General features: G+C 41.6%; 1 protein-coding gene across 4 annotated transcripts in view; it reads left to right on the forward strand.

Moving 5' to 3' along the window:
* SZT2 (SZT2 subunit of KICSTOR complex) overlaps positions 1 to 19,892 on the forward strand; it is a 77,769-nt gene that overhangs the window by 5,004 nt on the left and 52,873 nt on the right. For all 4 annotated transcript variants that reach the window (XM_049879027.1, XM_049879028.1, XM_049879029.1 and 1 more), the window contains exons 2-4: positions 14,982 to 15,107; positions 15,394 to 15,567; positions 15,867 to 16,037. In XM_049879027.1, the coding sequence (XP_049734984.1) occupies positions 14,982 to 15,107; positions 15,394 to 15,567; positions 15,867 to 16,037 (471 nt within the window). The remainder of the gene's footprint in view (positions 1 to 14,981; positions 15,108 to 15,393; positions 15,568 to 15,866; positions 16,038 to 19,892) is intronic.

The raw sequence follows: 19,892 nt of genomic DNA on the forward strand, positions 1-19,892 counted from the left end.
TGTTGAGGAATTTTCCTTCTGTTCCTATTTTGCTGAGAGTTTTTATCATGAGTGGGTGTTGAACTTTGTCAAATAGCTTTTCTGCATCAACTGATAAAATCGTGTGATTCCTGTCTTTTGTTTTAATTATGTGGTGGATTACATTAATCGTTTTTCTGATATTGAACCACCCCTGCATACCTAGTATGAATCCCACTTGGTCATGGGGAATTATTTTTTTTGATATGTTGTTGAATTCTATTGGCTAGAATGTTGTTGAGGATTTTTGCACCTAAGTTCATGAGGGATATAGGTTTGTAATTTTTGTGTGTGTGTGGTCTCTTTACCTGGTGTTGGCATCAGGGTTATGCTGGCTTCATAGAATGAGTTTGGGAGTATTCCGTCCTTTTCTATGGTCTGAAATACCTTTAGTAGTAGTGGTATTAACTCTTCTCTGAACGTTTGGTAGAACTCCAGGGCTTTTTTTTGATGGGAGTTTTTCAATTACCTTTCCAATCTCTTCTTTTGTTATGGGTCTTCTTAGTTGTTCTACCTCTGTTTGTGTTAGTTTAGATAAGTAGTGTGTTTTTAGGAGTTCGTCCATTTCTTCTAGGTTTTTAAATTGATTAGAGTACAATTTTTAATAGTAATCTTTGAATTTCAGTTGGGTCTGTTGTAATATCGCCCATCTCATTTCTTATTCAGGTTATTTGCTTCCTCTCCTGTTTTTCTTTTGTCAGTTTGCCCAGTGGTTTATCAATTTTGTTGATTTTTTTCAAAGAACCAGCTTTTGGTCTTGTTAATTCTTTCAATTCTTTTTCTGTTTTCTCTTTCATTTAGTTCTGCTCTAATTTTCACTATTTGTTTTTTTCTGGTGCCTGAGGGTTTCTTTTGTTGCTGTTTTTCTATTTGTTCAAGTTGTAGGGATAATTCTTTGATTTGGGCCCTTTCTTCTTTTTGGATGTGTGCTTTTATTGATATGAATTGGCCTCTGAGCACTGCTTTTGCTGTGTCCCAAAGCTTCTGATAGGAAGTGTTTTCATTCTCATTGGATTCTATAAATTTCTTTATTCCATCTTTAATATATTCTGTAATCCAGTCTTTTTTGAGCAGGGTATTGTTCAGTTTCCAAGTGTTTGATTTCTTTTCCCTGCTTTTTCTGTTACTGATTTCTACTTTTATGGCCTTATGGTCAGAGAAGATGCATTGTAATATTTCAGTGTTTTCTATTCCTCTGTGACCTAGTATGTGGTCTATTCTAGAGAATGTTCCATGTGCACTAGAAGAGAAAGTGTTCTTGGTTGCTTTTGGGTAGAGTGTTCTGCATATGTCTATGAGGTCAAGTTGGTTTATTGTGGGATTTAGATCTTCTGTGTCTTTATTGAGCTTCCTTCTAGATGTCCTGTCCTTCACCAAAAGTGGTATGTTGAAGTCTCCTACTATTTTTGTGGAACTGTCTATCTCACTTTTCAATGCTGATAGTTTCTTTTATGTATCTCACAGCCCTGTCGTTGGGTGCATAAATATTTAATATGGTTATATCTTCTTGGTATATTGTCCCTTTAATCATTGTATAGTGTCCTTTCCTATCCTTTATGATGGATTTAACTTTAAAGTCTATTTTGTCAGAAATTAATATTGCCACTCCTGCTCTTTTTTGATTGTTGTTTGTTTGATATATTTTTTTCCATCCTTTGAGTTTTAGCTTGTTTGTGTCTCTAAGGTGTGTCTCTTGTAGGCAGCATATAGACGGATCGTGTTTTTTAATGCATTCTGCCACTCTCTGTCTCTTTATTGGTGCATTTAGTTCATTTATATTCAGAGTAATTATGGATAGGTATGAATTTAGTGCTATCATTTTGATGCCTTTTTTTGTGTGTTGTTGAGAGTTTCTTTTTCCCACTTAATTTTATGTGCTGAGTAGATTGTCTTTGTATATTGTCTTTTCCTCATATTCATTGTTGTTGATTTTGTTTCTGCTGAGTCTATTTTTTTCTTACATTTTATTTTGATGTGCAGGATAGTTTGTCTGCTTTGTGGTTGCTTTATTATATACCCCTATTTTTCTAAATTTAAACCTAAATTTTATTTCTTTGTATTGCCTTATCTTCCTTTCCATATGGAAGATTTATGACTACATTTCTTAGTCCCTCTTTATTGTTTTAATGTTGTCTTCTGTTACGTGATAACATCGCTGTTACCATGTTTCGAGCTTTTTTTTTTTTTTTTTTTTTTTTTGATTTCCCTGTCTGGGTTGACTTCTGATTGCTCTGCCCAGTGTTCTAATCTTGGGTTGATACCTCATATTATTGATTTTCTAACCAAAGAACTCCCTTTTGTATTTCTTGTAGTTTTGGTTTGGTTTTTACGAATTTCCTAAATTTCTGTTTATCTGGAGAGGGCCTAATTTCACCTTCATATTTAAGAGACAGTTTTGCTGGATATATGATTCTTGGCTGGCAATTTTTTAAATAAGTCATCCCATTGCCTTCTTGCCTGCATCGCTTCTGCCAAGTAGTCCAAGCTTATTCTTATTGGCTCTTCTTTGTAGATGACTTTTCATTTATCCCTAGCTGCTCTTAAAATTCTCTCTTTATCTTTGCTTTTGCCAAGTGTGATTATAATATGTCTTGGTGACTTCCTTTTAACATCTACCTTATGTGGAGTTCGATGAGCGTCTCGGATAGATATCTTGTCATCTTTCACAATATCAGGGGGAAGTTTTCTGCCAACAAATCTTCAACAGTTCTCTCTGTATTTTCTGTAACTCCCTGTCCTGGTACTCCAATCACTCGTAAGTTATTTCTTTTGATAGAGTCCCACATGATTCTTAAGGTTTCTTCATTTTTTAAAATTCTCTTATCTGATTTTTCTTCAAATATGTTAGTGCCAACTGATTTATCTTCAAGTTCAGAAATTCTGCCTTCCACTTGCTCAATTCTGCTCCTCTGACTTTCTGTTGAGTTGTCTACTTCTGAAATTTTATTGTTAATCTTCCGAATTTCTGATTGCTGTCTGTCTATGAATTTTTCAAGCTTATTAAATTTTTCATTATGTTCCTGAATAATCTTTTTTATTTCTTCAATTGCTTTATCTGTGTGTTCCTTGGCTCGTTCTGCGTATTGCCTCATTTCCTTCCTGATGTCTTGAACGGTTCTGTGTATTAATCTTTTGTATCCTGCCTCTGGTAGTTCCAGGAATACACTTTCATCTAGAAGATCCCTGGATTCTTTGTTTTGAGAGCTTGTTGAGGCAATCGCGGTCTGTTTCTTTATGTGACTTGATATTGACTGTTGTCTCCGAGCCATCTATAAGTTATTGTATTAGTTTATTTTATGTCTGCTTACTATGTCATAGCTTATTGCTTTGTCTTGTTTTGATATGCCCAAATGGGTTGCTTGACTGAGCTAGCTTGATTATTTTCACCTTTGGAGCTCTGACTTCCTGTCCCCAGATGGCTAGAGCTGTTATCAGGTATATCAGTCTAGGAGTCCATTCACTTTTCTTGTATGAATTCAGCTCAGGTGTCCAGGTAGCTGATCATCAAGTGTGTGGTACAGGCTCTGTCCTACAGTCTTAGAGGGGCAGGGGTGATTGATATGGGTACCGGTATCTGGTTGCAGCAGGGGGTCACACTCTGAACAAGGCAGAGAGCTGAGAATCGTCCCCCACATGTCTCTGAGGAAAGCGTGTTCCTGATCCCGGGAACATACAGGTGGCTGGGTTCTGCAGAGGGACCATGGGTACCCAGTGTTTTTGGTTGTAAGGAATAGGAGGTACCAGTTATCCTTGGACCCCTGTTGCAGGTGGCTGGGTGACCTGAGTGGAGCTACCAGTCCTTAGGCCCCTGATGTGGATAGGTGAGGACCCTGTTTAATAGGCAAAGTAATGTCAAACATCAAACACCCTACTCTCTGCCGCACAGCTGAAGCAGTTGGAGTATGCCAACAAGGGCCTATTCTCCTGAAATAGGCCCCCAAAGGTCCATGCAGAAGGGAAAGGTACTTAAAGCCCACGGACCGTTTATGCTTGCACAGGAGCCACTTCTGTCCTAAGCTCCCCCAGTTAGTGGAGCTGGCAAATTATCTTTTCCCCCAATTGCAAATTTTTTTCCTTCTCCAAGGCCGGGAGGATGGCTCTAGGCGCTCAACAGGCCTATATCAGGCCCAGGGAATTCAGCCGCTGAAGCTGGCTTGGGGCTGTGAGGGTACGATAAAATATACTTAAGTACTTAGCTTTTGCTGAGAGTGCCATTCTTCTCTGGGTCCGGAGGTGTGAGTAGGTTGTATGGCTGGCTGCTTCTCCCTGAGGAAACTGTAGCTGAACACTAGTACCAGCCCGCTGCCGCCACTTCCAGGAATGGTGCCTGAGGGCTTCCCGCGATTCAGGTCCAGTATTCCTCTGTGCTCCTGAACCGTCTCTTCCTTCTTCTGCCCCTCAGTTCATTTTCTAAGCATGCCTTTGATGCTCAGTGCTCCTAGCTTGTCATAAATACATTCGTTTCACTTGTTTTTTTGTGTCTGTTGTAAAGAGGGCTTGCCGGAAGCGTCTGTTTATTCTGCCATCTTGGCTCCGCCTCCTCGAGTTTGAGGAACTTGATAAAGGTCATATAGGCGATAAGCAGCAGAACCAGTGTTTGATCCTAGTCCCTGGCACTAGGAGTGCACGCTGAGGGGAAGCGGTGAGAGATGAAGCTGGAAGAGAGGATTCAGGTTAAGGCCATACTAGAGATTCAGGACTTGGGCATAAGTACAGTGCTAAAGAGATTTCAGATAATTCAAGGGAAAAATCTACATTATTTCATGGGAGTCTTTTTACCAGAAAACAGCACATGGGTTGGAAAAAACTCAAAATGTATTTCAGACCTTAATCACAAAGGGACAAATGCAAAAACAACAAATTAATGAGATGGGCAATAAAATAATGTTTTATTCATCTTGGTATAAATGGTATGTAGGGCTCAATAAATGCCCTGACGAATGATAGGCTTCCTCTATCATTGTTCTGACTTTCCTGTTTACTTGCAGCAACATCCTTATGAAGTTGATCCTGAAACATTCATAGGGAGAATCACTTGGGGAGTTTGTTAAAATGCAGATTCCTGAGCCCCATCAGCTCTGATTGGTCTGGGGTGGTGCCCAGGAATCTGCATTTTAATAAGCACCTCAGATGATTCTGATGCAGCCAGCACTTGGATCATACCTTGAGAAACACCATTAAAATTAGTTCTTAAGTCTTCTGGTTCAAGTAAATTGCATCTTAAATAGGGAGGGTATTTAGAGATTATGTTTTAAAATTTTAGTTGTTGAACTTTAAAGCATCATATATGGGGGGACCGTAGCTAGAAAACTCGAGGTAGGCAAATGTTCCCAATTTCTAGAAGATGGGTTCTCTACGAACTGATTGATGATCTAGACTTCAGTTTAGCTTTGGAGGGTCAGTTTATTATTCAAAATAACCTTTGAGACAAGGTGGAGAAATGGAAGCTGTGCAATAGTGGAATTAAGTGGACTACTAACACTCTGAAGAAAGTTTTTTGATAGCACAGTATCTACAGCCTCCGTCTGGTTTACCCCCTTTCCCTCCACACCTAGCAAACCTTGCTCAACCTTCAGTATCACTTTTCTCCTAAAACCCTAGCCTGGGTCAGATTGCTTTGTTACATGCCGTCATATATTTTGTTACATGTACCAAACATAAGTTTGGAGAATTTACTCAGCTTGTAATACAGTAATTGGAATCATTATTTGTTGAATGTGTTTTGTCCTTCATTATAGACTATAGGCAGGAATTGCCTGTTTTTGTTTTCTGTTATATCCTTAGAATCTAGCCCAGTGCCTAGCATGTACCAGGCTTTTTGTAAATTTGTTTACTAAATGAATGCATCCTCACCTGGCCTTTGTCGTTGTTAGACTTGGATGAGGACTTGATGACATGATGATCAAATTAGCAAGGAAATAAAGATGGAAATGAAGCTGAGAAGAGATTTAGTGGAAGACAGAATACCAGGCTAAGCTCCACAATAGATTAATGGACTAGATTTATGACAATGGAGTAATTTATGTGTCCAAAAACATAGAGTTACATATGAGTACAGGATAGGGGATGTGCCTTAGCAGCAAAAGTGAGAAAGTCATGCAAGTTTCCCCAAGTCAGCAGTGTCACAGCATTTTCCAAAAGGTGATAGAATCTGTGCCCTTACCTGAGGTGTTGTATTGCATTCTGGCTCCCACATTTTGAGTTGATAATTGAGAGCCAGAATTTATTCCTAGGCACATAGTCTAAGACATAAGATAATGAGGAAACTTGAAACATGGTTAAAGAATCTAGAGATGTTTATTCTGAAGAACAGAAGACTTGGGACATAGAGCAGTCTTAGCGTGTTTGCTAAGCCCTACTTTAATAGAGGGCCAAACTTTTCCTATGTGGCCTTAGAAGGTAAAACTAAAAATAGATTAGATGTTTTCAAGAGAACAGATATCAAGAATGGGCCAAGATATTAAGAAAACAGATTCTGGCTCAGTATGAGGAAGTTTCCCACTATGCCAGCTAAATGATGATGAGCACAAAAAGCTGAAGTGCATGGCCATGCAGGACTTCTTCCAGACTCAAAGAAGCAAAGTAAACATAATAATAACTTGTTATTACTAATATGTGTGTTCATATAGCACATTCAACTTTATTAAGCATTTTCACATGTTATCTGGATAGGTGGTGGTGTTTTATAAAAGAGGAAACTGAAGCTCCAGCCCAGAGTCTCTCAATTATCAAATCACTCTTTCTATAACATAATTCTTCTAAAACAAACCGAATAGAAACCCCACTCCCCAGGACCCTGGAAACAGTAAAAAGAAGGTAAGGAGCATACAACTAGGGAAAACATCTTCCATGGAAGCAAAGGAAAAATCCAAACAGTAGAATAGGCTAGCTTTTCATAAAGTTGATGAAGAAGGATGGAAACTTTTGAACAAAAAATATTAGAAACCACAGATAAGAAATTAAATACATAGTTGGAAACAGAAGAGAATATAGCTTGTGAGACTAATTTCCCTCATTCATACATTCACTCAACAAATATTATTTGAACACCTAATAAGTCTCGGCAATGTGCTAAGTACTAGGGATGTAGCAGGGAATGATATGTAGACACGGCCCCTGCCATCTTGGAGCTCCTAGTCTTGTAGGGAAGACAAACTTTAAGAAGATGGATGTTAAAAGGAAAAGGTATAGACTGCTAAGAGAAGCACATAGTGCAGGACAGCATGAAAAGTTCACTTATTAAACCCAGAATCGCCAAGATTTTAGTTCTAGAAGATAGGGTAACCAAGTGGCCCCAACTCTGTCCTTATAATGCTGGCCTATGGACATGTTTCTCCTTCCCTTTGAACTCTGGCCCAGTATGAGCCAAAACTCCTTTACTTAGTTTTTCCTTGCATAGCTGAAACAGGCTGGCATTTGGGAGTGAAAAAAAGACTAAGTACTGAAGAAGAACAAAGGGAAAATAATAACAAGACTAGTGTTAAGATCTCACCTTGAGAAGAGGTGTATTGATTATGATTCATTTTAAATATCAAGTATGCTTTGGTCAGAAGGTACAGTGAATTCATTTATTCAGTAAATTTTTATTGAGCATCCTTATGGTCCAGACATTGCACTAGGCTCTGGGGATAGAGTGATGAACAGAACAGACTGTTAAATTGGGATATCCTTTCTATTCTCATTATACTCTGAGCCACCTCCCATTCTTTTTTAGATGAGAACCTTGGCGGGGATCTAGCCTAGTCAACTCACTGAGAGGAGAGGCCGTTAATATCAGACCCGCACCAGCTAAGTTCATCCTGAAGGAACAGTTGCCTGGTTTATGAGGGTATCCTACCCTCAGACCAAGAATCAGGGAAAGGGGGCAAGTAATTGCTTCTGTTTCCTTCTTGGCCGATAAATAGACCGTTTTCTTTTTTAAGGGCTCAGCAGTAAGGATATACAATTTGATGTGACCTTTGAGGGAACGGATTGGTGGTTAGAAATGATACTAAATAACTATCTAATTTTTCTAACTAACTTAGAAGCCTTTCTGCAACTTAGTGGTTTCTGATGCTACCTTAGTCATCCTTGGCCCCTTTTTCTCTGTTGCTTTCTTTCCATGTCCTTGCTTCCAGTTGATCACCAGAGATCTTGTCTCTTCTATCTCCCAAAGATCCCTTGAAATGCTGCTACATCACTAATCTCACTGTTTAGTTCAGCTGACTTTTTTTTATAACAAGACTTTCTCAATGAAAGGTGGTAGTTGTTTTACCCTGTAGCACAACTCCTTATCTCATCGTGGAACACTCTCGAACAATTTGCAGAATGACTGCTTTATTTGAGTAGCTCCGATCTAGGCCACCAAGTATCCCCCCTGGTCTTTAGGGGGTCTTTGTGAATCATATGGTAGCCAAAAGGATCTTTTACAAATGCCCTATTACTGTTGTATGAAAAACCTTCAGTAATTGGACTCTACTTCCAGGATATAATCTAAAATCATAGCCAGGGCCTAGCTTACCTGTAGGAAAGCAGTATAATATTTCCCAGAGGAGCCCTGGTGGCACAATGGTTGAGTGCTTGGCTGCTAATCAAAAGACTGATGATTCAAATCTGCTAGCAGCTCCATAGGAGAAAAGACGTGGCAATCTGCTCCTGTAAAGACTTACAGCCGAGGAAACCCTGTGGCGCATTTCCACCCTGGCCTGTAGAGTTGTTACGAGTTGGAATCAACTCCACAGCACACAACAACAACAGTATTTCCCAGAGTGTGATTTTAGGTGGGGTAGAGACAGTACAAAATAATACTGAATCATATCAATGGTTTAAATTTCCTTTTTGTCTTTCTGATTATGTCAAAGCATCTTTTCCACTTATTATTATTACCCTGTTATGCTCCTTCTTGCGACCACTTTAAATCTCTTCTCAAGCCCCAGTTTCATCCATTCATCACTCTCCATAGCCGGGCCTTGAAGCTTATCGGGCCTGGTTTTGGCTTCTGACTCTAAATGCTCTATGTTAAGTCACTTAACCTTTATGGGCTTCAATTTTCTTCTCCTGTTAAGTGTTTTGTTGTAAAGACTGAATGAGTGTACTTGTAAAAAGAGCCTAGTACAGCTCCTGGTAATAATCTATAATGTTTAACTTACGTTGTTACTAAATGCCAAGCCGTAAATATGGCATAGTGTCAGAGGTCCTCTAAATGCATGAGCAAGGAGAATAATCAAGATCAGCATTAGCCCAAAGCTGATTCCCATGAAGTAAAGGTCAGGCATACCTCCACTCTCCAACCTTTTTACCAGCTGTCACTCCCAGGGCACTCTCTGCTTCTCTGCTGGGTTCAATAATTTGTTGCAGTGCCCATACAGAACTTATAGATCATACTCAAAATTGTAGAGTGTGTTAGGGAAGTAACAGGTTACAGTTCAGGATCAGGATCACCTTGGAAGTAACAGGGACATCTCAGGATACAGTTCTTTGATTGGTAGAGCTTCTCGGCTGTGCCCGCAGGCAGGCCTCTGCCCTGCTTGGGCAAGTATTAAAGCTCTTTTGTTTAGCTCCACCAATAAGTGCCTGTAGCACCCCACTTCGCCAGCAAGCCTCCTGCCAGAAGATGGTCAGCTCTCGCTCTGTGGTTCAGCATGTCTATTATAGCCACTTCTCCCTGCGTGGGCCGAGAAGCCCACCATGCCTTCTTGTACTGGTCTCCTGGTTCTGTTGCCACCATTTCTTTGGTGCTGGACTCTGCTGTGCTTGCCATCACATCTCGCCATCTTGCACCGTCTCCAGTGTTACTGTTGAAGCCTAGTGATGGCAAAATGGATCAACCCCCTTGGTGGGCCATAGGCACCTTCTTTGAATAGTCCTACCCCTGCAAGACAGTGTTCCCCTGCTATTCATATGGTTTTCATGGGCTAATTTTTTTGAGAAGCAGACCGTCAGGTCCTCCTTCCTAGTCTTAGTCTGGAAGCTTAGCTGAAACCTGTCCACCACGGGTGACCCTGCTGGTATTTGAATACCAGTAGCATAGTTTCCAGCATTACAGCAACACGCAAGCCCCACCGTAATGACAAACTGACAGTGATATAGTACTGAAAGATGAGCCCCTCAGGTTGAAAGGCACTCAGGATACAACTGGGGAAGAGCTGCCTCCTCAAAGTAGATTCGATCTTAATGACGTGGATGGAGTAAAGCTTTCAGGACCTTCATTTGCTGATGTGGCATGACTCAAAATGAGAAAAAACAGCTGCAAACATCCATTACTAATCGGAATATGGAATGTACAAAGTATGAATCTAGGAAAATTGGAAATCGTCAAAAATGAAATGGAACATACGAACATTGATATTCTAGGCATTACTGAGCTGAAATGGACTGGAATTGACGATTTTAAAAAATCAGACAGTCATATGGTCTACTATGCTGGAAATGACATTGAGGAGGAATGGTGTTGCATTCATCGTCAAAAAGAATTTTCAAGATCTATCCTGAAGTACAGCGCTGTCAGTGATAGGATAATATCCATACACCTATGAGGAAGACCAGTTAACATGACTATTATTGATTTACACACCAGCCACAAAGCCCAAAGATAAAGAAATTGAAGATTTTTACCGGCTTCTGGAGCCTGAAATTGAATCGAACATGCAGTCAGCATGCATTGATAATTACTGGTGATCGTAAAACGATTTTAGGGTAGTGGCAGAGTCCTGGTGGTGCAGTGGTTAAGAGCTCAGCTGCTAACCAAGAGACTGGCAATTCGAATCCACCAGCCACTCCTTGGAAACCCCACGGAGCAGTTCTGTTCTGACCTATAGAGTCATTAGGGGTCAGAATCAACTTGACAGCAACAAGTTTGGGTTTTGGTTTTGGTGACTGGAGTGTAAAAGTTGGAAACAAAGAAGAAGGATCAGTACTTGGAAAATATGGCCTTGGTGATAGAAATGATGCTGGATATTGCGTAGTAGAATTGTGCAAGACCAAAGATTTCTTCATTGCGGGTACCTTTTTTCAACAACATAAACAGTGACTGTACATATGGACCTCGGTGGATAGAATACACAGGAATCAAATCGACTACACCTGTGGAAAAAGAACGATAGAAATCTCGATATCATCAGTGAACGAGGCCAGGGGCCAACTGTGAAACAGACCATCACATTACTCATATGCAAGTTCAAGTTGAAGCCAAAGAAAATTAGAACAAGTCCATGAGAGCCAAAGTACAACCTTGAGTGTATCGTACTTGCATTTAGAGACCATCTCAGGAAGAGATTTGATGCATTGAACACTAGTGACTGAAGACCAGATGAGTTGTGGAATGACATCAAGAATATCATACATGAAGAAAGCAAGAGGACATTAAAAAGAGAGGAAAGAAAGAAAAGACCAAAATGGATGTCAGAAGAGACTCTGAAACTTTCTCTTGAACATCAAGTAGCCAAAGCAAAAGGAAAAAATGGTGAAGTAAAAGAGCTGAACAGAAGATTTCAAAGGGTGGCTCAAGAAGACAAAGTAAAGTATTAAAATGACGTGCAAAGGCCTGGAGATAGAAAATCAAAAGGGAAGAACACGCTGGGCATTTCCCAAGCTGAAAGAACTGAAGTAAAAATTCAAGCTTCAAATTGCAATCGTGAAGGATTCTATGGACAAAATACTGAACAACGTAGGAAGCATCAAAAGAATATGGAAGGAATACACAGAGTCGCTGTACCAAAAACAATTGGCAACGTTCAGCCATCTTGGGAGGTGGCATAATGATCAAGAATGCCTGGTACTGAAGGAAGAAGTTCAAGCTGCATTGAAGCCACTGGCAAAAAACAAAGCTCCAGGAATTGACGGAATACCAATTGAGATGTTTCAACAATTGGATGCAGTGCTGGAGGTGCTTACTCATCTATGCCAAGAAATTTGGAAGACAGCTACCTGGCAGCCAAATGGAAGAGATCCATATTTATGCCTATTCCAAAGAAAGGTGATGCAACCAAACGCAGAAATTATCGAACAATATCATTAACATCACACGCAAGTAAAAAGTGGCTGCAGCAGTACATCGACAGGGAACTGCCAGAAATTCAAGCTGTATTTAAAAGAGGATGTGGAATGAGATATCACTGGATGTCAGGTGGGTCTTGGCTGAAAGCAGAGAATACCAGAAAGATATTGACTGTGCAAAAGCATTCAACTGTATAGATCATAAGAAACTACAGATAACATTGAGAAGGATGGGAATTCCGGAACACCTTATTCTGTTCATGAGGAAATTGTAAATAGATCAAGAGGCAGTCATTAGAACAGAACAAGATGATACTGCATGGCTTAAAGCCAGGAAAGGTGTGCATCAGGGTTGTATCGTTTCACCATACTTATTCAGTCTGTATGCTGAGCAAATAATCCGATAAACTGGGCCATATGAAGAAGAACTCAGTATCAGGATTGGAAGAAGACTCATCAACAACCTGTGATAGGCAGATGAAACAACCTTGCTTGCTGAAAGTGAAGATCAAAGCTTTCAGTGTGGATTACACCTCAACATAAAGAAAACAAAAATCCTCACAGCTGGACGAGTAAGCAACATCATGATAAACAGAGAAAAGATTGAAGTTGTCAAGGATTTCATTTTACTTGGATCCACAATCAACATCCATGGCAGCAGCAGTCAAGAAATCAAAAGATGGATTGCATTGGGCAATTCTGCAAAAGACCTCTTTAAAGTGTTAAAAAGCAAAGATATCACCTTGAAGACTAAGATATGCCTAACCCAAGCCATGATGTTTGTAATCACCTCATATGCATGGGAAAGCTGGACAATGAATAAGAAAGAATGAAGAAGAAATGATGCCTTTGAATTATGGTGTTGGGGAAGAATATCGACTATACCACAGACTGCCAAAAGAACGAACAAATCTGTCTCGGGAGGAAGTACAACCAGAATGCTCCTTAGAAGCAAGGATGATGAGACTTCGTCTCACATACTTTGGACATGTTATCAGGAGGGATCAGTTCCTGGAGAAGGATATCATGCTTGGTAAAGTAGGGGGCTATCGAAAAAGAGGAAGACCCTCAACAAGATGGATTGACAAAGTGGCTGCAACAGTGGGCTCAAGCATAACAAGGATTTTGAGGATGGCGCAGGACCAGGCAGTGTTTCATTTTGTTGTGCGCAGGGTCACTATGAGTCAGAGTCCACTCGAGGGCACCTAACAGCAAAAACAACCCCTGCAAGTGTTCCCCGCACCTTATTTGCATAGTCCCACCCAATCATTTCATAGGAATTACAAGACCATGGCTAGAATGGCCACATAAAATCAGTTCACTCAGGCACTGTGCTGAGCACATCATATGCATGATTTCGCTTAATCCACATAACATCATTATTTGATTGGTATTATTACCTCCATTTTACAAATGAGGACATCAAGGCTTAAAGAGGTTAAACCTTTCCCAAGATTCACAGCTTATAAGTGGCAGAATTGGGGCTTCAGAACCAGGCTGTCTGAATCTGAAACTTGCACTTAACCTCTGCACTGTACTATTGAATCTGTTGAGGTGCTCGATAAATACGAGTTCTTTCCCTCTTCTTGCCTTCTGCTATTACCCCTGCCATTTCCCGGTATTTGTTTCTATATCTTTTTATCCTTTTTTCTGTCTTGGAGAAGAAGGATTTTTCTAGGTCTTTAGCTGCGGCATGTCTGCTCTCCACACTCTTCTCTGACATCAGGCACCTTTCATTATTGGTTTTCCACAGCATTTGCATATTTATGCGTATTTCCCCATTTGGCGGGGAAACTCTTCCCTTCCTTTCAACACCACATTTCTCAGTAGGCAGTCATTGACTTCTCTTCTCATCTACTACACTCTCTTCAGTCCTTGCATCCTGACTTCTTTTTCCTCACTAGTCAGAAACATGGGAGAGAAACTTGGAATTTGTGTATAATGAAATCTTCCTGGTTCTGCTGATGACGTTTCTCTGCCACTGGACTCTGCCGTGCTTGCCACCACTTCTCGCTGTCTCTTGAGACAAGAGTAAGGAAGTGGAGAATTTTATAGATAAGGATTATTTAGGAGGCCAAAAGCAGAGACATTGGGGGAGTTCAGACCAATTGATCCTTATTTCCTCTGTGAAACAGTAGGGAAATTTATCTGGTGGGAGTGAGGAGGTTGAGAGATTGAAAACCTGTGAGGAATAGGAAATGCTGCTGACAAGGGAGAAGTAAACGAACTGGTAAAGGCCTACTAGAGTTGGCACCACTGGCAAGGTGACGAGCTTCTTTAGGTCGAGGTGCAGCCACCATAATATATATGTGGATAAGGAAGAATGTTGAATTCATCCCAAGTCAAGATTTGTCAGTGCTTGTGTAGTGGAAGGACAAGGACGTGGGCAAGGGAACTGATGCTTGTTAGAACATTAGTGAACTGACTGCCTGTGAGGCGGTGGAGGCAAATAACTAGAGTGTTGACAGCTGAGCGGGTAGGTAGTAGATTGTGACTCTCAGAAGTTTGATTTCGAGGTGTTGGGGAGGCTTGCCATTCTCTCAGTGAAAATTGTTTAGTGCCTGCTGTGGTCATGGCTTACCGGAAGAAACTTTTTGGAATCTGGCATTCACCCAATGTATCAGAGACTTACTGAGTGTCTACTCTATTAAGAAACATGCCAAGCACAGGGACACAAAAATAGAACAAGACATAATTCCTGCCCTCAAGGAGCTTATAGCTTAGAAAAGAAATTCACACAAACATTCGTGGATAACGTGGAAAGGTCACTTCATCTATACAGAGACTTACGTAGGGGGAACGGGTGCAGAGATTGAGAATTGAATCCAAGGGAACGCCTTGCGTAGGGGTGGGGTGAACTTTTCACCTCTGCTGCCTTGCCTCCCGCTTACAGGTTGTAAGCTCCCTGGACAAGTTACTTGTACAGTGATCTTTATATATTTGGAACTCAGTGAATTTTTATAGATTTATTAATGTCTCTTTGTCCCCAGGTAGAAGAAGCTGGGCAGGTGTTTCTGTTGATGAAAAAGGATTACCGAATCTCCCGAAATGTTCGCCTGGCTTGGTTCCTCAATCACCTGCATCAAACTGTGCAGGCCACCCCCCAGGAGCTGCTGGTGAGGCCAAGAGACATGCAGGATATAGGGGCTAGAGGTTTCTGGAAACAGGAGAGGAGACTAACTGAGGGGTCTGAGTCTGGGAGATGCAAGTGACTTTGCCCACAAGATGATTCCGTGGGGGAAATTTTATTTGATAATTTTTCCAAGTAGTAGGGGAAGAGTGTGTGGTTGGGTTCCAGGAGACTGGGCCAGTGGTGTGTCATTTTGCATATAGAATTCAGGTCCTGGGAAGAAATGGATGACTCTTCCCTGACTCTTCTTTTCTCCCCATCCTAATTGTCAGCTTCAGTCTGAGCAGGAGTTGGAAGTCCTCAGTGTCCTGCCTCCTGGGTGGCAGCCAGATGAACCAGTGGTCCCAAGGCCATTCCTCCTTGTTCCTTCCACCCGGGTCACCTTCCTGGCTTGGCAGTATCGATTTGTCATTGAGCTGGACCTTAGCCCCTCTACTGGCATTGTGGTGAGGGGCTGGGATGGGGGTAGGAGCAGTGGGAAGAAAGGCTGGCGTAGAGGGTAAAGAAGGGAGGGAGAGGTCTAGGGGAGGTGAAAAGTTATCCCAGCCTACCACTGTGGGGAGGAGACAGGTGTATAAAGGAATGGTGGGTATTTAAAGACAAACCTTGTCCCATCTAGGGCACTGTGTTTGGGGGTGACATGAGCATAAGGGTTTCACTGACCCATGGGAGCTTCTTCTTCCTACCATCTGCTTAGGGCTGCCTTTGTTCACCCTTGAGAGATCTTTCTTTGCATTGTCCTCAGGATGATTCCACAGGGGAGATCTTGTTCGATGAAGTTTTCCATGCCCTCTCCCGCTGCCTAGGTGGGCTGCTTCGGCCCTTCCGAGTGCCTGGATCTTGCATCGACTTCCAGCCTGAGATCTATGTAACTATCCAGGCCTATTCCTCAATCATTGGCCTGCAGTCCCACCAGGTACTGTATCCTCTCTCCAAGTTTGTGCCCTCAGACCTAATTTATGATAGCCCACTGACCAAGTCCTGAACCCTGTCTCTAATGTTCATGCCCAAAGTCCCCAGTTCTGCTGACTCCTTGAACCTATTTCCTCATCTCCATGGGTCTTCCTCATCTCAAGAAGAACCAATTCCTCAGGTCCCACAGAGCCTTCCCCGTCGACTTTAGGTCAATTGGCATTGATTGGACAAATGCTTCTTTCATTCCTCCTGTAAGTCCTCTGGTTCTGGCTACTGGATATCTGTTTTCTCTGTTCTTCCCTCCTCCTCTTTTTCTATAAGGTGGTTTACTGGTATCCTAACTCCTGGTGCTAACCCCAAGAGAGGGTCTTTTGAAATAGTTTTATATTTTGAAATATAACAAATACCTGCAAACATAATTTCTTCCAAGGACAGAAATGGTTCTTTTTTCTGAGGGCCTTGTGGACTGCCGGGTATAATTCTGACCACCCAGATAATTACAGGCCTTATCCAGCACCCAAGCAGGCTATCACAAGACATTCCTCTTGAAAAGTGGCCAAGTCTGTGGCTGGAATATCTGTTTTCGACTTAGATAAGCATTGGCCCAATTAAGACCCAGATGCCACTCACCAAAGTGGATCGCAGAACATTTTCCTGATAAAGTTTGTCATGCCATTTGACCTACATGTCCCCTGAAACCATGGTCTCCAGACCCCCGCCCCTGCTACTCTGTCCCTCAGAGTGTTTGGTTGTGTTCAGGAAACTTCTTAGCTTTTGGTTTAGTCCAGTTGTATTGACTTTCCCTGTATTGTGTGTTGTCTTTCCCTTCACCTAAGATAATTCTTGTCTACTATTTAGTGAATTCCGCTCTCCCTCCCTCTCTACCTCGTAACCGTCAAAGAATGTTTTCTTCTGTGTTTAAGCCTTTGAGTTCTTATGGAAGCCTGCTGGTGTAGTGGTTAAATGCTACAGCTGCTAAACACAAAAGGTCAGCAGTTCGAATCCAAGAGGCGCTCCTTGGAAACTCTGTGGAGCGGTTCTAACTCTGTCCAATAGGGTCGCTATGAGTCGGAATCAACTCGATGGCAGTGGGTTTGGTTTGGTTTTGGCTATTAACTACCCTCAACTCATTGGTAGGGGCTTTCCCTAGCACTGTCCCTGATGGCTACATTGTCACCTCAGCTATCAAACTGGCTTTGAGAGATGGGGAATGCCAGGAACACTATCTGAGGGTCTGAAATATACAACACAATTGGAGCATGCCTGGATTGCAGGGCAGAGACTGCTAGCCCTCCACCTAGTTTAAAGTACTCTCCCTAATGCAGCTATTAAGGACTGCTGGTTGTGAGCTCCATCCCCAGACAGAGGCTGGGCTCTGCAGGAACTGTAGTCAAGGCAGGGAAAGCATGGGAATTGGATAATCACTCAAACTTTTGTTCAGGATGGCAAACACTTACTGAAGCCTGACCTGTGCCAGGCCTGGGGTAGGTCCAGGAGATACAGATGAATCAGACACTATCCTTGTCTGACAGGTGGAGTTGAGAGTTGAGTGGTGAAGACAGATACTGAAGGAGGTAATTTCAGTTGAATGTGATAAGGACACTAATAAGTTATGACTCAGTGTTATGGGAGTCCCTGAGAGGGAGCACCCAACGAACGATAGAGCAGTGACAGGGAAGGCTTTCAGGTGAAGAGGCGTTTAAACTGAGTCTTGAAGAAAGAATTGAGGGTAACCATTCAAAGACGGGGAAATGGGCATTCCAGGTGGAGGGACCAGCAAAGGCCAAGGCATGGAGCTGTGCAACTGCTCTCAATCCAGGGGGTTTAGGGAACTACATGTTACTCAGTTTTGATAAAGTCTGAATGTGGGGAGAGGCTGGTGGTAGAAAGAGACCTGAGAGAGAAAGTGGGGACCAAATTATGGAAGGACTTGAATGCTGTGCTATCGTGTAGAATTTTATCTTAGAAACATACAGAATACGTGCTAGGTGCTATCATTTCTCCTATAGGGAAGTTTAGTGCAGTGGTTAAGAGCATTGGCTCTAGAATCACATTGTCTATGTCTGCATACTGGCTGTATTATTTACTGGGTATGTGCCCTTAGGCAAGTTATTTAACCTCTTTGTGGATCTCTCTTTTTGCCAAAATGGGTATAGTAACAGTACCTGTAATTGATTTAGTACCTGTCTAGGACTTAGAAGAGTGCCTCCCACATAGAAAACACACAGATGTTATCTATTAAAATTATTAGCTATAGGTTGTAGAGAACCATTTATGGTTTTAAATGAGCAACAACGTGATCAGATTTGTACACTAGAAGATCTTGTTCGTTTGTGGTCATTAGGGAAGATAGATTGAGGGACCAAATCTGGATATAGGGAGAACAGGCAGAAGATTATTACAGCATGGGAGAGAGGATGAGGCCCCAGCAAGGACAGCAGCTGTGGAGGAGGAGAGGACTGTCTGTTAAGCCCCAGGGCCACTTGTCAGCCCTGAGTCTGCCTCCTCATTTTCTCTATAGCTGCCTCAAGATGTGTCCTGCAGGTCTTAAAAAAAAAAAAAAAAATCAAATCATATTTGTACTACATGTCGTTGAAGGAGATTTTGAAAAATATCTAAAAATATAAGGGAAAAAACAAAGCTCACCCGTAATGCACCACCCAGAGATAACTATTGTTAATGTTTTATGGAATTTCCTTCCTGTCTTATGAGTTGTGTTAATCCTCCCTCATTACCATTCCTCCATCCAAAAAGAAAGAGAGAGAAAAACATCAGGCTCGGATACACACAGTTTTACGCACTGCTTTTTATGTATCTATAATATGGGCATTTTTTATCTGTTACTAAATATACTTTGCAAACATGGTTTTTAATGACTACTTAATATTTGGTCATACACCTGTAATCATGGTATATTTAGCCAAACCCTTATTGTTGGACACTTGGATTTTCCTAATTTTTACTGTTCTAAACAATACAGCTGTGAATATCTTTCTCATTTTTTTTTTAGCTCCTAGTTCCTACTACTCTTATTCTTTTTGTTTTCTCACAATCAGACCAATACAGTTCTGAAAAAGAAGTGATGGAGCAGTCGTTCCGCTGTGGGGCAGGGGTTGGGGGAAGAAGTGAGCAATGAGACAAGTTGTAGGAATCTGAGGGGAATGGGGGAGAGATTTCAAGGGGCACCACAGGGTCTGCCAGGCTTGTGTAAAAACTTTTAGGATGGGAGCACTTATTTATGTTTGAAAAAGAAGGAAAGGAGCGTATGACAAGAGAGTGAAAAGAGAGTAAAGGTACAAGTTTAGATGGAGAGATTAGCTTTGGGGGAAAAGAGTAGGAAGAGGGAGAATTTTTTTTTTCAGAGCCTGAACCAAAACCAAACCAAACCCCTTGCTGTCGAGTCGATTCTGACTCATAGCGATCCTACAGGACTTAGAACAACTGCCCCATAGAGTTTCCAGGGAGCGCCTGGTGGATTGGAACCATAAAAACATTGGTGTTTTAAACCTAGGGGGCAGTTTTCAGTGGGTTGGAGAATAGTACACCCTCAAGATTAGAGTGAAGTTCCTTTTGACTGGCTTTCTTTATGAAGAGGGAGTTGGGAGTTATCTGCTGAGGGTAAAGGGAAACCAAATAAAAAAAAAAAACCAGACCCATTGCCATTGAGTCAATTCTAACTCGTAGAACTGCCCCACAGGGTTTCCAAGGAGTTAGAGCCGCCAATCTTCTACGCCACCAGGGTTTCCGAGGGTAAAGGGAAAGAAGGAGAATTTGGGGAATAAGAAAAGAATTTTAGAGCATAAAAAAGAAAGAAGTCCAGACAGCTTCTGTGTACAATATGCTTAGGAATCCAAAA

The sequence above is a fragment of the Elephas maximus genome, chromosome 3 (genome assembly GCF_024166365.1).
Source record: "Elephas maximus indicus isolate mEleMax1 chromosome 3, mEleMax1 primary haplotype, whole genome shotgun sequence".
In the NCBI taxonomy this organism is placed as follows: domain Eukaryota; kingdom Metazoa; phylum Chordata; class Mammalia; order Proboscidea; family Elephantidae; genus Elephas; species Elephas maximus.